We start from the raw sequence: 15377 nt of genomic DNA on the forward strand, positions 1-15377 counted from the left end.
GGTGGTTTTCATTAAACGAGTCGTAAAATTATTCCGGTCAGCCGTAACGCAACTACCATCCAACTAGCACCGCTAGGACGGGTACGTTGGTATCGGTCGAGCGAACGGCGGCGGGGCGGCTGCACATCGGCGAACGAGGAACATTATAATAAAACATTAATCTCACGAGGGCAATATCGTGGCGATGATATTCGAAGCACGAGGTTGGCGGTGTCATTAGTTTGCGACGCACACGAACCTCCGTATATTTACACGTATCATCGATGTAGATAGACCGCAGATAATATATCTATAGATACGTATCCCAACTATCTATGTCTCTATATACCTGTGTTTCTATATCCCCCACGTATATTTATACGTATAATACATATGTGTGTGTGTGTGTAACCTACGCCGTCCCCCCCCCGTGATATACCTATACCTACCTTTATGTATGTTCCGGATGATGTATGGCGAGGGGAGGAGTGTATCGATATGCAAGGCTGGCGATAATCGATCCAAGCATTCCTGGAGACGCGTATAATACCCGTAGTACGGCTCTACGTAATACCGAGTCGTCAATATATCGAAGTTGTACGAGTTATCCGACATTCTACTTTTTGAAAAAGGAGGAATTTTGTTTTTTTTTTTTTTCCTTTTCAAGCACTCGGAATATTTGCTAAATTCTTATAATTATCCATACCGCTACAATTTTCCGCAGATGCGACGAACGAAGGAAGAAGAAGAAGAGACGCGGGGAGGAGGGGGGTAGGAAAAGTGCTCGGGAGTGCGGTTGTAAATTTTGAAAATTTTTGAATAATTAATAGGAGAAACAACACACAGGGGTGGGGGGGTGTGGGGTAGCCGAGAAGATAATTTGATCGAGAGAGAGAAGAGTGAAGTGAGTAGTAGGAACGGTAATGGCGGCTATAACCGGGCGAGGACGGGGTTTCAACCACCTGAGCCCAAAATATCACCGCAATTAATGCAATTATAGTTTACAAGACCCTTTCGTAAGACCTTGGGTATTACTAATTCAATATATGCGCTTCCTACGCGCGGAACGAGTAGGAGTCCCCAAACTAAACCCCCGTCGCTTAACGTGTATATATGTGAATATATTGGTATGTATGCCGCCGTACCAAATCCTCTATCCTTATGCTCGAATGTATTAAATCGGCGACCCCGACGAATCGTATACCTATACAGATAGATGTGAAATAATCTACGTTGCGACGGTTTTCTTGCCATGATCTCCTCAAATTTAAAATAAAATTCTTTCCTCGGAAAACTCATATCGCATTATACTATTTCCGAATATCCACATCCACGTTTATCACAGGTGAAAATAGATTCGCAACATACCAGTTGTCGCTACCCCCTCCGACAAACGGGATTCGCGGACTCGCTTGCGGTTTGCGTAATTACGGAGGGACCCTTTCCGCGGCCTCTCGCGGTAACCGCGAAGATCTTAGCTCGACGTCTTACGCCTGGTTATCCTCACCCCTCGCGCTTATCCTCTAGCCGTTTTCAACGGTTCAGGACGAGGCCGCGGAATCGCCGAAATGCCGTAAATGCTGCGCTCTCAAGATATTCCGAAGATATTCGAAGTAAGACGTATTCCGACCGTGATCTCGTTCGCTCGCTCTCTCTCTCTCTCTCTCTCTCTCGTTCTCGTTGTCGGAATCCTAGCGATCCTCGAATGCATTAATGATCACGATTATCACGTTTATAGCGTTAATTACGCTCCGGGAGATTTTCCCGCCCTAAGTTAGGATTAGGGTTGGATGCTCGTGATGCTTCTACACCGCCGCTGTATACGTATGTATGTTCCGTAAAGGGTACAACACGAGACGATGCGAAATTGTGTGACGACATGTATTCCTAAATAATTTCACCGCCGTTACCTCGTACCGCCCTCGTACATCGTACAAGTGAGCAAACATACGCGATCGTTGCAGTTTAGGATTAAATTCACCGATGATTGCCGGTTGTCGTCGAAACTCCGCTTTACGCCAATAATACAACGCGTAGCGGAGGTAGGTATATGTACGTACCCATACTACGCGTCAAAGCCGCCCGAACTCCGGGTAAACGTTCACGTTTATTAAACCGATCAGCTGGACTGCACGTTACGTCGTGACATTCGCTCGAATGATTATACAACCCGAACATAACCATTACCGCGAACGAGCTGTTCATAATCGTTGATGACCGTTGATGACTCTTGATGATCACGGTCGATTCAACGAGCCAAATTGCGTCAGCCTTATGCACAATACACGCGCTGCGTTTATGCGGAACGCGTACGCGTACCCGTGGGGATTTTGAATACCGATGCGAAACGCGGGAGGGGGACGACGATCATTCGCAACGTGGATTAACGCGCGACGTCCCGCTGCGCGACAAAATCATTCCTTTATTTTAACGCCCGATACATCCCACCCCCCGCCCCGCCCCCCTCGGAAAATTCTAGACTCCAGCAGCCGTGTGTAGGAGAAATTTAAGATCGCGGTAACGCGCGTGGATTCTGAAAGTCCCATCTGTCGAGTGTACGTGTTTCATAAAATTGTTCGCGCGACGCCAATAATTGGGGACATTACCGCGTCTGCAGAGGTCGTAATTCCGAATAGGAAATGGTTGACACACCGTTATTTCGCGTGTTATGGGGGACGTCGACGGAGGGGGGGGGGGGGGCACGAAGCGAGCGCGAGCCCGTTTACTGCCTATGTAAGGGAGGCGTGCATAATAGAAAGCTCGTGGCTTAAATTTCGGGTCGGGAAAGTTGAAAACAGACCCCCGATGTTCCGGCTCATCGTAACGCAATCGGACGGGAAATAGTCGCGGCTGAAAGTTACCCGGTAAACAGCGGGGGCGTTAGAAAATCGTCCAGCGGAGTTAGTCGGGAGAAGAATTTGACGTGTATACATATATGTATATATAAGTAACGCTAGGGACGACACGCGCCGTTTCGACGCGTGATGTAAAATACAAGTTATTCGCCGTTAGCTAATGGAAGCATCACCTCCGAAGCGGAGAAACAACTCCGAAGGTGGGCAAATATTTTGACGATAATGACAACTGGCGTAGTAGCAGCTAGCGTGATTCCCTGGCGTGACGGTGCGCCGAGAACCACCCGTCGTGCCACCCGTCGACGCTGACACCGTCGCGACGCTAATGACCGGGGTACCCCGCATCGCCGTACGACGTGTGATTTTACTTGCAGTCATTCGTACGTGTTGCAGGGATGACGGAGTCGACGTTATTCCGGTTCGCCTTATTCCCGATGATCTCTCTCTCGATAGAGAGTCGGTATCGCCGTTATGCCAAGTATCCAAAATTCACCGCTACTTTCGGCATCGAGTAATTCTCGCTATTTCGTACACGAATTCCTCCCGATGAATTTACGGAGCGTACCGCGTTCGTCGTCGGCTGGTATTTCTTACGCGCTCTCTTTGCGGGCTCCCTCGTTACTCGCGCGGGGCACGAGACTTCGCGATATCGCGATCATCCCGCTCAGGTGTACCGAGTACGACTCGGATATGTGCGACATAACTCAGCATTATCGTCGCGTCATCGTCGCGAAGGAAAGAGCGGTACGAACGCTAGACGTAGCTACACGCGCATCTCTTTCCTCCCTTCACGGATTCAACCCCCGAACCGTACACGACGGGTAGACACATGGACTGGTATGTAGCACGTGTATTCCGGCAGCAGCAGCGGCAGCGGCAGCGGCAGCGGCAGCGGCAGTTTAACAACTATACATGGCCTAGGGCATTCTAAATATTTGAGCTTTGAAGCGTGACGCGAGGGTAACTAGCTTATCGCTACTAAACTACATTCCATCGTCGTGTATCTATACGTGTACAACTATTCCGGAGTATCGTGCGTACCACACGTGAGGGACAGATACGTATAGATAGATGGATAATTTCGAGGACATCGACGGCGAAGCGAGGGTTCGACGTTTTGAAGTTTTTATTATTCTCCAGTTTCGAAGAGATATATCGCGCACGTTCCGCGCAAATATAGACTCTTTGTAATTTTATTCCTCGTCGTTGGCACTTTCCACGCGCGCGTTTGTATCTCTCGACCGCCTGCACTTTCATCCGTTCCCTACGTCGGTATAATATTAGACCAGTGTGCGGTACTTTGCAAGAGCGTAACCCGCCCCGTACGGATCTACACGTGCAAAACTCACCCTATCATCCCACCGTGTAAGCTAACCATCCGCACGCAGGTAACACGGATGTATTCTTCGCTTAGCTGCAACGGATTCCTTGGATCTACACCGGATGCCGCGATTCCGCGCCAACTACCTTTATACCCCGTGTATACCTTCGCCTAGCCCCGATGTTTATCCTCGAGATGCGCTCGGGACTCCGAAGTTTATACAAAGTAGATGCGAAATTTGAGAAATTTCGTTTTCGCGTCAAATCGGTTGACCGGTAAAACTGAACGGTGAAAACCGAGAGAAAATTACCACCCCCCCCGTGAATTTTCGACGCGTGGATAAAAAAAACGTGCGTCGAAAGATAGGAATCGAGTCGCGAGCGCGGCTTTAGTCTCGATAGCGACGGGCATAGTCGAGTTGCATTCATTTTCTCGGTTGACCAGTGATTATCCTTGGTAAGATGAGAGGCGGTCGTAACAGCGTGGGTAATTCGCAGCTCTCTGTTACGTGTGTCGGGGTCTATTTTTGCCATCGAGCTTATGCCGATCCGGACTGCAAAGGGGTGTTGCTGCAGCCAGCAGCCCATCTCCACATTTCCACCTCGGCACAACTTGAACAGGGTAATCCCGCGCCGGGAGATAATCTCGCGAGCACGACGCTGTGGGTACAGAACCACTGTACGCGATTTCATATCGTGTGATCGCATCTGATATCCGTCGATATTTTTTTTTCTGTATTCGTATTTCATTTCGAGGACGCGCCTCCGGATTCGTTCGTTCGGGGTGTCGAGTTCCGGTAAATAGTGCAGCGCGTCGTCGCCGAGGGAACCACAGAGACTACGACGCGGTGTCCGGTTCGGAGTACGGAACGTAGTAAAGTGGAGTGAAGTGGAAGGTGGAGTGGAGGAGCTGCTACTGGTTCCAGGTACATGTGGGCCGAACTTAATTAAACACCGAGAGTAAAGCCAGCTTAGTTCGCAAAGTGACCGCATAGCCACCGTCAACCGTTCACCCCGACCACCCCCCCAGCTTCGCAGTTCACCCCGTTCACCTTCCAAACCTTCCGCTCTCCCACCTGATCGGTATCGACTCTGTTAAGAAACGTGACAACGCGAGGCTAACGAATCGATTTCCCTACGTTCTCCCAACCGCGGGAATCGGTCGGATAAATTGTTCGGAAAATCCACGAAGTCCTCGAGGACCGAACGCGAATAAGCTACGGAGGTAAAAGAGGACGAGGAAACGTCGGGTTGACAACCCTTTGGGAGAAAGAAGAGGAGAGTAGGTTTCGTTGAGGCAACAAGACTCGGGGTTGGCGTCGCGACGCTTTGAAGTAAAGCGTCGGTAGCGTCGGTCGTTCTAACCCCGCGGAAAACGGTGGCACCGCCGTAACCACCCCTACCAACGTCAACCGAGAGCTCGACGACTGGACACCGGCGTTCTCAACATCCACGCCACGTCCTTCCATCCTACAACTTCTCACCCTTCCAATGCAAATTCGCGGAAGAAGGCCTTTGTAAACACGTTCGCTTTGTACGAACTCGTACACACACACACACACAGACACATACACACACAGACACCTCGTGTATTACGAGTTGCCGGCGACAACGGGAACGGCAACACCCGACGACAACGTCGTTGTTGCTCGGTGTATTAATATGTGCTGTATTCTGATTCATTGAACCTTTCGCGCCGCGCAACCCATACGTAGGGGTTTGTCGTTGTCGGGGTTGCGGAAGGGGTTGGGGGTGAAACGGAAAAACAAAGTCACATCGCTGGTCGTGGCGTGTGAACATTAGGAGCTGCTTTCATACTCGACTGCCGCGAAACGTTCGAGAGGTGTAGCTGCTATTGGTTCCGAACGAATCCGGGGTGATCGGGGGCGGAGGGGGGGTGGTGGGGTGGTGGCGTTCCCCTTTGTGAACGTACTTTAGCGTTTCATGTCGTATTCCGACTCATTGGAAATTGAGGAATATAAAGTAATTCCGAGGCGATACGACGTTAGCTCACACTCTACGCTGACCCGACGCCGCGCCGCCGTTCCACCGTTCCACCGTTCGACTTCCATTATACGTATAATATACAACAAGGGTAGCTACGGATATAGGTATACGCCCGAGTACATGAAACAGATGCTCGCGATCGCGTTGTGTAACAGAAAAAACGGCGTCAAAGGTGTTTATCCGAGGCCTCGCACTCCCTCCCTCTCTCTCTCTCTCTCTCTCTCTCTCTCTCTCTCTCTCTCTGTTTCCTTCATCGGTATCCTCGTATCGCCGTATCCCTTTCGCTTCGCGTGTGTATCCTCTCACTTTTCTTCTCGTCGTTTCACGATCGAGAAAGCGATCATCCGCGTCGATCGCGAGAGGAGCTGGAAGGCGACGGTTCTTTGACCGGTTCTTCACGTGCTACCGATACACTTACGCGCCTCCTCCTCGTATCGCACACAATACCGTGTCATTTTCTTCCGTCGTCGTCCCGATCGCCCGTCGAGGCAACAAATAATCATTATTAAACTTCTTCCGGTTTCGCCGAGATCGCGTAATTACCGAGCGCGAGAGCCGTTCGATTGATTTCATCCATGTTATTAGGCGTACTTGATTCCTTCGATTTTAATTCCATAGTTTTTTTAAAATAACCGATGAAAATACCGGGCGTCGCGGGTCGATCGACCGACCGTACGTATACGTACGGAGCGCGGGGGGAGCGGGGGCAGGGACGAAGGGCGTCACGACGCTCCCGATGCAGGTCCCCCGAGGCCCAATTACCACGACACCCGATCCCGGCGTCACAGCTTGGCTGATTCGCGAGCCAACTCCGCGAGGGGAGAGTAGTAACGGGTATAAATCTCTTTCTCCGACTATACGGCCCTCCCCTTTCCTTTACATTTTTCTCCCTCTCCACCACTCTCCCCTAACCGCGACGTCTTTTTTTTCTTTCCCTCGGTCATCTTTACAAACTACACGCCAATGAATAACTTGACACGCGTTTTACAATTGGAATTTTGATTCGTAAATTCGTTGCTCTATACGCAGCGAAATTCGTCACAACGATCGATTCGGTCTTCCCGCACAATCGGATCAATTCTAGTCAACGTCCCTGATGCACTTTCTCCCCTTTCCCTTCGGATATCCTGAAACATGTTTGTTCAGATTTACGCTACGCCCGTAACCAGAACATCCGGTTTTGGATGGTGTCCAGAGGTACGTACGTGCGAGATGTAGCGCATATGCGGTAGCGTTATTCCTGCGGGAGGCTTTTTTCCCATAGCGAGGCGGCGGATTTTACTTATATTTATTATCGTATTCACAGCGCGTTGTTACTGCACTCGTAATATTAATATTATCTTTTTAGTCGGTGCGAGATGATAAATACCACGAGTAACTCGCTGACTCTTGGAGTCGGCTGTCTGACCCGGATAAAAATTCTTACGTCTCACCGTCCGACAGAAGGCACGGCGACCTCCCGACGTCGAATTGTTGTTTAGAAAAAAAAAAAAGGAAATAAATGAAGAAATAGAAGGTGTCTGCTTATTTTATTTCAACGTGTTAACGTGCAAGTACGCGTGTGATACCGATCCACGAAGAGTAACTCGCGCGGACGTGATAAAAAAATAAAAAAAAAAAAAGAAAGAAATTCACGCGAGTAGATTATGATTTATGATTGTATAAAATGATTACAGTTTTTGTCGGGTGATTAGGGAATTCGAGTAGTTTGGACCGTTGCAGTCAACTCGGTTGAGATATTTACTCTCCGGGACGTTGGGCGCGTAGTTTAAATTTAAAAATCCGGAAGTACCAAAACCGTGAAAGCATTAATTCCTTCCTGTAGGTTGTAATATATACCTAATATCTACGTACGTCGGGTGTGTTTCGTCATGTGTATATTTTAACGGTAGTTTTTAAATTTTAAACATTTACGTAATCGGGACGGAGAAGAGGCAAAGAAATGAATATACATATATATATTACGAAACCCGCGGCGCGTTATTCGGGTCGTAAAACTTTTTAATATCCGCATACGTATCCAGGGTGAAATATAATGAAACTCTAATATCCCGCGTCTCAACTGCAGCTACGGTGTTAATGTTACACGATTGTTATGACTGTACGTGACGTATGTAAGTCGCACGCTCCCCCTTCAACCTGTGAGCTCAATTCTTGAGGCTGGATGGAAAACGTATCCCGATAAGCGGACTTGTGAATTCGATTCTCTCGTCATTTGATTCCCCCAAAGGTCATTCGACGGGAAATTCTCCCAGTTGCGCAAAGTACAAAAGTAAGTTTACGTTGTTCTTCGCTTCTGACTCTTCGCACCGTGACTTGTGTCACGAGACACATTATACGAAACCTGCGCTACAACTATTCCACCCCTGCTGCGAGTTCAACCTTTATCGAAATGCCAACTGGGCTAATAAATGTTCGCCCCCCGCAGAATTCTCCCTCCTTCCTTCTTCGTCGCATATCTTGCACGGAGCGGTGCACCGCCGTTCGACTTTTGTCTGTCGAATTTTATCGAAATGAATCCGCAGCGTTCTTCATTCTCCGCAATTCTCCATGGAGCACGAAACCGTATTGTCCGGTAAATACGGCCAAGTTTTTTGTCTCCATTTTATTTTCCTCTTTGCACTCGTCCTCCGCACACGTATACAGAGCGGGGTGGGCACCATAGTCCGCGGGAGTTGCACGAGAGATGATTGATGAACGAGGAGTATAAGGCACGGATATTTACCCCCGCACTCTTGAAAATATCTCCTCTCATTCGACTAATGACTGTCTTGTAAGAGACACCGTGTCACCCGCCCTCCCTACCACCCTCTTATTTCCAAACTAACGACGTTACTAACAAGGGTGCTTTTATTTTCTTATACTCGCGTTTTACGGTATAGAGCGGAACCCGTGTCGTACGAAGTAGTTGAAAAGTCACCAACGTGGACGATCGCGTCACCCGACTCTGCGCAATTTTTTTTTTTTTTTTCAACAGAAATTCAATTTTTTTATTTTTTTTCTTTCTCTCCATCTCCATCGCTCGTTTCGTAACGTGGGGAGAACGAACGTGCGCCGCGGTTCGTGCGATTCTCGATAGTGCAGAGGACGATTTCCTCTATTTACTCGACATGGTGAGACACACCATCGGGGTTGGGTTCGGCGGCTACAGAGACACAGCTATATTTATACGGTTGATATCTATGGCGCAGGACGCCTGTCATATTCATGTATTGACACCGAGCTGGTTGACTAATGGACCGGTGTTGTCCCAAGCTCGCGTTACCGCTAGGGTGCAGCGAGTCGATTCCCTTATATAATATTTCGTTCCCGCGATTCCTGCAATTTCCTTGATTCCGCGTTACCACCCCTACAGTCCGAATATCTTGGGGAGACATCGGACGGAAAAGGCCAAGGCATATAAATGTCACGGAGGTTGTTTTGTGTTCGCGAATAACGTTTCCCGCATTGGATGAAATTCGATATTACTATTATTATTATTATTATTGTTATTGTTATTGTTATTGTTATGCGCCTAGCAGGGGTTTTAAAATTATCGATTATCGACCGACGTCGCGTAATTTCATTTTAATAAAGGGAGGACCCGGCGCGGGGTGGGAATCCCCGCTCGGATTTTCTTGTCTTGGACTTTACATATTTATAAACCATTTTATTGTGCGCTTGTCAGACCGATGTCAAATTTTAAATATACAATTTTACGATATTATGTCGTATTATAGTTCGAAAGTGAATGTGTATTCGCGAGGGTCTAGTAGCACCCCGTAGCCTCGTCTCTGGAGGTTTGAAAATGTCAATTTCTATCTGAAACTTGTTATTGCTGTAGAGACGCGGAAATCGCCACGCGTAAATTCAAACGGTACACGGCTTTTGTCGCATGCGAACGGCGTGCAGGGAACGCGCGAACGGTTGGCAAAAATCTGCGGATGAAAAATGAACGGAGAGGAATCTCCTTCTTCGCAGAAATGAAAAATAGTCCCAAACCATGACGAGAAAGCGGAAAAAGAAGAGAGAGAGAGAGAGAGAGAGAGAAGAAAAAAAAAAAAGACGCCGCGTCATCAATCTCGCCACGGTTCCGTCCGGTCGCGAACCGAATCTCGAGGATCGACCCGATTCAAGACGTAAATACGTTACTCACCGGCGAGAAACTACGAACATCGAGTTATCTGACACGCATTGTCCATCCTCATATTTTACACCCGAATCTTCGTCGATTTACGCGACGCCTTGCCATTTCCATATATCTATATATTTCGAGCAGTTCGCACGTTGTTCGCTATTTCATATTTGAGGGAAAATATTTTTTTTCAAGCCAACGAGATGTTTGAAAATCCGATCGTCAGCGAGATAAAGGGATGTCGCGATGCGCGGCCAACGACAGCGGCGGTCTACGGGACGGGTTCGGTGTTGGTGCCCGTATTTCGTAATTTTCTCTGTCTTTTTTTCAAGTCGTTTCTTCCGGTCGAACGGCTCGTTTTGGGTGGCATCGTCCGAGCGAGCGCCTGCGGAGGAAACAACCCGTGAACACAGCGCAACTATTCCGTTACCGAACTGACATCTGATACAAACTTGGTTGAGTGATCACGCGACCGTAACACTCCGTCTCATCGAACTGACTACCCGTTTCCTTGCATTAACTAAAAAAAAAAAGGGGGATAGACACGTACGCGTCCGTCGCGATCGGAAACAGCTGCGGATTGTCGCGCTCCGATACGAGACGGACGTACCTGTCACACGTGGCGTTTTGATTTGTCGAAACAAAAAAATAAAAATGAAAAATAGAATAAAATAATACAGCAGTTTTCGAAATTTTTGACGATAATTTTGCTACTCACCTCGGATCTTCTGCTCATCCTGTAACTGCCTCTCCAGACTGTCTTTGACTTCCTTCTCCCTGAGCACGTCCATCCTAAGTTCGGCTGAAAAATGAAATAGAAAAAAAAGAGATCGTTAAAGAGATCGATTCAGTTTCCATTGTAGGCGAGTTATCCGGACTTCCTGTACACTCGATTGTTTCGGACTCTCCGAGTTTCGACCCTAGCCCCCGTCCTCGCGCAGATTCTAAATGCCTAATCTGGTTCTCTGTGGCTCCCTTGGGAAGTCGAGGCCGAGGGAAGAAGTAAGAGGGGAACGAGGCGGTGGTTCCTTTGACGAGGAGTCGGGTGTGGGGCGGTGGTAGGCAACTATAACACTGCTGATACGAAATCAGAACATTCGTAAGTGGCTGCCGAGGGACTACGCGCGCACGTATATAAGGTACACGGAAAACCGGGGGCGGAAGGGTTGGAGGCAGAGCGAAACGGTGGGCAGGGTACCAAGACTACGAGACGTAGCTCTGTACCCGCGCGTATTTTCCCTCGGCTATGTTCCGGGATGAACTCCACGGTAAGTATTACGTACACGCGTATACCCATGCACGTACAAAGCTACACCGGCTTCTCTTCTCCTCGCGTCTTAATATAATTCTATTAGAGGTAACTACGCTCGCCGTGGTTCTCGCAGTCTGGTTTCCTCCCTCTCTTACTTCCCGCTATCCCTCTTCGTCCCTCTCTCACTTTCTCCGTCCTTCCTTCCTTTCCGGACTGTTCGGATGATCCCCGGCTCGCGAACCGTTGGATTTAATCACGGAGCAAGTCGACCGTGCGATATTCCCATTCTCATCCCGTTCTCGACCTCCACCTCTCGACGGATCCCACCAGGTCCACCTTCGCTTTCCACTTCCACTTCAACTTCCGTTTCAATTTTCATCTCCGCCGTCTCTTCGTTTCTCGGCCCAGGAAATGGAGAGAACCGTTATTACCGAATTAACCTGACCACCACCACCACCTCCGCACCGAGTGTTAACCGGAGGGATTGTCCCCGTCGTTCCTATTTCCAAGTTATATCCGTATGCGGACAAAGTTCGGGCCCACTCGTCGTCCCGTTGGACTGTTATATACGGTACACCGAAGGGGGCGTATCACCTACGTGCAATTCTGAGACATCCTTCGGGATATGAATTATTTTGCTTCGAACAGATTGTATCGCGTCAAAGATGAGGTACGGATTGTCCCGAAGGAGCAGTTTCCCGATGTATACTCGACTCTCTTGTCCGGAGTCGGAATTAAACATGGATATATCGGGTGGGGTGGGTGGGTGGGGGGGGCGATCGATTATCGGAAATTATTATCGCGAATTAGAGGGTAATAAATTAATCAAATCGATATTTCTCGTCGGAGCTACGTGGTTAACACTAACGAGCTGGCGAATCGAGGAATTCGTGAGGTTGATGATAATCGGTAACGATGTTAAAGTGGGCATAACAACGCTTAAATGCGTTTAATTTGGCAATAACTGCCGGTATACTTGGACGGTTTTTAACAACGTTTCGTTTCAGCTCTTTACTTCGAACTGGTGCGAGTTTAAATTCAATCTTCTCGCTGCCGCTGCTGCGATCGAGCGGCGGTGCACCGGCGTCGGTAGCGGCAGCAGCAACGAGCGGAATAAAGGCCGGCCAACGACCAGCTTGCTAGCCAAAATTACCGGACACAACCGCGAAGGCTCTAATTTAGCGACCCCTCGCTCTCCCCCTTGTTCGCATCCCTACTTCTTCGAGGTTCTCCGATTTCTCGGAAGCGATGCCTATAACGCATCAATGTATATATATATATTAAATACTTTGGGTATCGGGGTGCGGGCTCGCCTCTCCGTTTCAATTGAAAATAAAAATACCCATTTCGCGTCGTTTCGATCGCAACAGCGAGGATAATTGCTACACGGTTGCGCGCCATAATCGTTATTTTATATCAAGAACGCGAAATGATTCGCTATACCGAGCCAAAGTGACGCTGGCTGGTTAGCGTCAGGAATTGGAAATGGCTCGTTGCACCAACGGCGGGACGTTTGTGTAATCGGAGGTAACGGGGAGCTGGCAATACAACGAGCGAGGAAACGTGGAAAAAAAAAGAAAGAAAAAAAAAAAAAATACGTCGAGGGTCGTTCCGCGCCCTTTTTCCTTTCTGGCGTAAACCGAATTAGGTATATCTTGATTTAGAGACTCGGAATTTAAAAGTTTATCGGGTTACGAACTCCCTTTCCCCCCGCTCCCTATTTTTTTCTTTCTTCTTTTTTATTTTCTTCTCCCTCGCGTGCAGATGAGCCAAATTCTCTCACTCGATTCGGATTAATACGATCGCTGTTATAACGACCCTGTTCAACGATCTGTAAATTTTTTTATTCCCCCCCGTTATCGCCAATTTTCATTATCGATTGTAACGTATTTTTTATGCGGGGCATTAACAACCACATCTAGACGAAATTTAAAATTTCCCATTTTCTCATTCTGAAAGATCGTGAAATAAATTGCGGGTAAAAGTTACAGAGAACGAAAGAGAGGGGGATGAAAAACAAAGGTGGAAAAAAAAAGAAGTCGAGAATCGTAAATCAATTATGCGAGAGAATGCGCGCATTGAAATTAGGCTGCGGGGTCGTGAACATTAAAATTGCAGGGATTAATATAGGAAGAAATGGCGGAGAATATGGTGCGATACATTAGATAAAACGAGGCGCGAAGTACGAGAGGGGGTCCGATTCTTAAATGACGCATCGTTACGCGAAGTCAGTCCGCAGAAGGGGGCTTCCTTCCTTCCTTCTCCTCCTCAACAAACTCTATATCATTCTTATTTCAATTAACCATCACGCGTCTCACGTCGTAAATTTTGAAATACGCTCGCTGATTCTCCTGTTATGGGAGGGAGGGAAGAAAGAGAGAATGAAAAAAAACGGAAAAAATGTGAATAATTTCAGCGACCGAAAACAATGCGAAGACGGCGATATTCGCCACTCGCGGTAACTCCCGGAGGGTGATTCTCTCCGGAGTATCGTTTCTCGGAATAGCGTTGTGATTATTGATTAGCAACTCGCCTCCCGGTGCACCAAAGTATAAGCTCATGACGAAGTTAAGGTACTCGTAAGGCCACGTGCTAAGATATTCGCATGCCCCGGAGGGCCGCACCCCCCCTCCCCCCCCAGAAACAACAACGCAAACCCCCCTCGGCTATTCACCCCACATTATAACCACCGCGTTATAACGTTTCGAGCGATCCGTAGCGATCTTTGTTTTACATATCGTACGGGGAAATATTGTGTCTGCGAATAAGAAACGTGCCGCTCGGTGCGTTTTTACCGTTTAATGTACTTTTCATGTTCTCAATAAAATTAAAACAATACAACGTGTTCCAGGTTCGATGAAGTACAACACGCATATATATACAACAGATACGATGATCTCGTCTCTCCCATAAGCGTCCGCGATGTTCCAATGAGGTAAATTCTGATTTATAATAAATTACTACGGATTAATAATGCGAACGTTAATCTAATTCAATTAAGGGAAGCAATTACCACTAGAGTTGCAGCGGAGTCTAACTTTTCTCCTGTACGTATACCGGCGGAGCAGTGTTGCCTGGGAACCAGGGAATTACGCGAGAGAGAGAGAGAGAGTCGGAAGAGAGAGGAGAGGGAGGGTGGGGTCAGGGAGGGGGTGGAAAACGTCTCGGTGCTCTAGGTAGGTATTTATGAATTTAATTTAACTGATGGATTAAGTGTGGCAATAAACTATGGATAGGAATTAACCGGGGGATTATTTTATAATTTACAACCGCGGGGATGAAGCGGCGCCGTTCGTTTCGCACTTGTTCCGAAACGAGTAGCGATTCCTCCGCAGATCGATCATTCTTTGTTACAACCGATAAGAGGAGCCCCGAGGCAAGCGGATGATTTTTCCGAGGGACGTAAAAGCGGAAAACAGCTCCAGCCGCAACCCGACGTTTCAGACGATCTCGGAGTCAAGTACACGTCGCTCGTACCTCGCAGCACGCGCTGTTGGTCATAGCTGAATTTCATAAATCTGAAATCCTAATCCCAGCTAATCCTAATGTTCCAGTATTTGCCTAGGCGGAACATTCGCCGAGGGTTTGTTCCGCGAGGCTATGGAGAATATTATTGTTTCTACCCTTGCATATTATAGTTGAATAGTAATTAAGCGTTTTCCAACCCGAGGGGAAGCTTGCCGGAGTCTCGAGGAGAACGAGTTGAAATTTAATTGTCATCGTATCGTCGATTTCTTAAACAAATCTGACCGTAGAACCGATTCGTCGACATCCGAGAGCGTCGTACACCGCGTTTCCTCGAGCGCTCTCGACGAAACGAGCGAACAAAGAATCGAAATAAGAAAAATTC

The 15377-nt window shown here is 48.0% G+C and overlaps 1 protein-coding gene across 5 annotated transcripts in view; it reads right to left on the bottom strand.

The window, feature by feature from the left end:
• LOC105684547 (dachshund homolog 2) overlaps positions 1–15377 on the bottom strand; it is a 182984-nt gene that overhangs the window by 25795 nt on the left and 141812 nt on the right. For all 5 annotated transcript variants that reach the window (XM_048651403.1, XM_048651402.1, XM_048651401.1 and 2 more), the window contains one exon: positions 10994–11077. In XM_048651403.1, the coding sequence (XP_048507360.1) occupies positions 10994–11077 (84 nt within the window). The remainder of the gene's footprint in view (positions 1–10993; positions 11078–15377) is intronic.

Source organism: Athalia rosae, chromosome 2 (assembly GCF_917208135.1).
Source record: "Athalia rosae chromosome 2, iyAthRosa1.1, whole genome shotgun sequence".
Classification (NCBI taxonomy): domain Eukaryota; kingdom Metazoa; phylum Arthropoda; class Insecta; order Hymenoptera; family Athaliidae; genus Athalia; species Athalia rosae.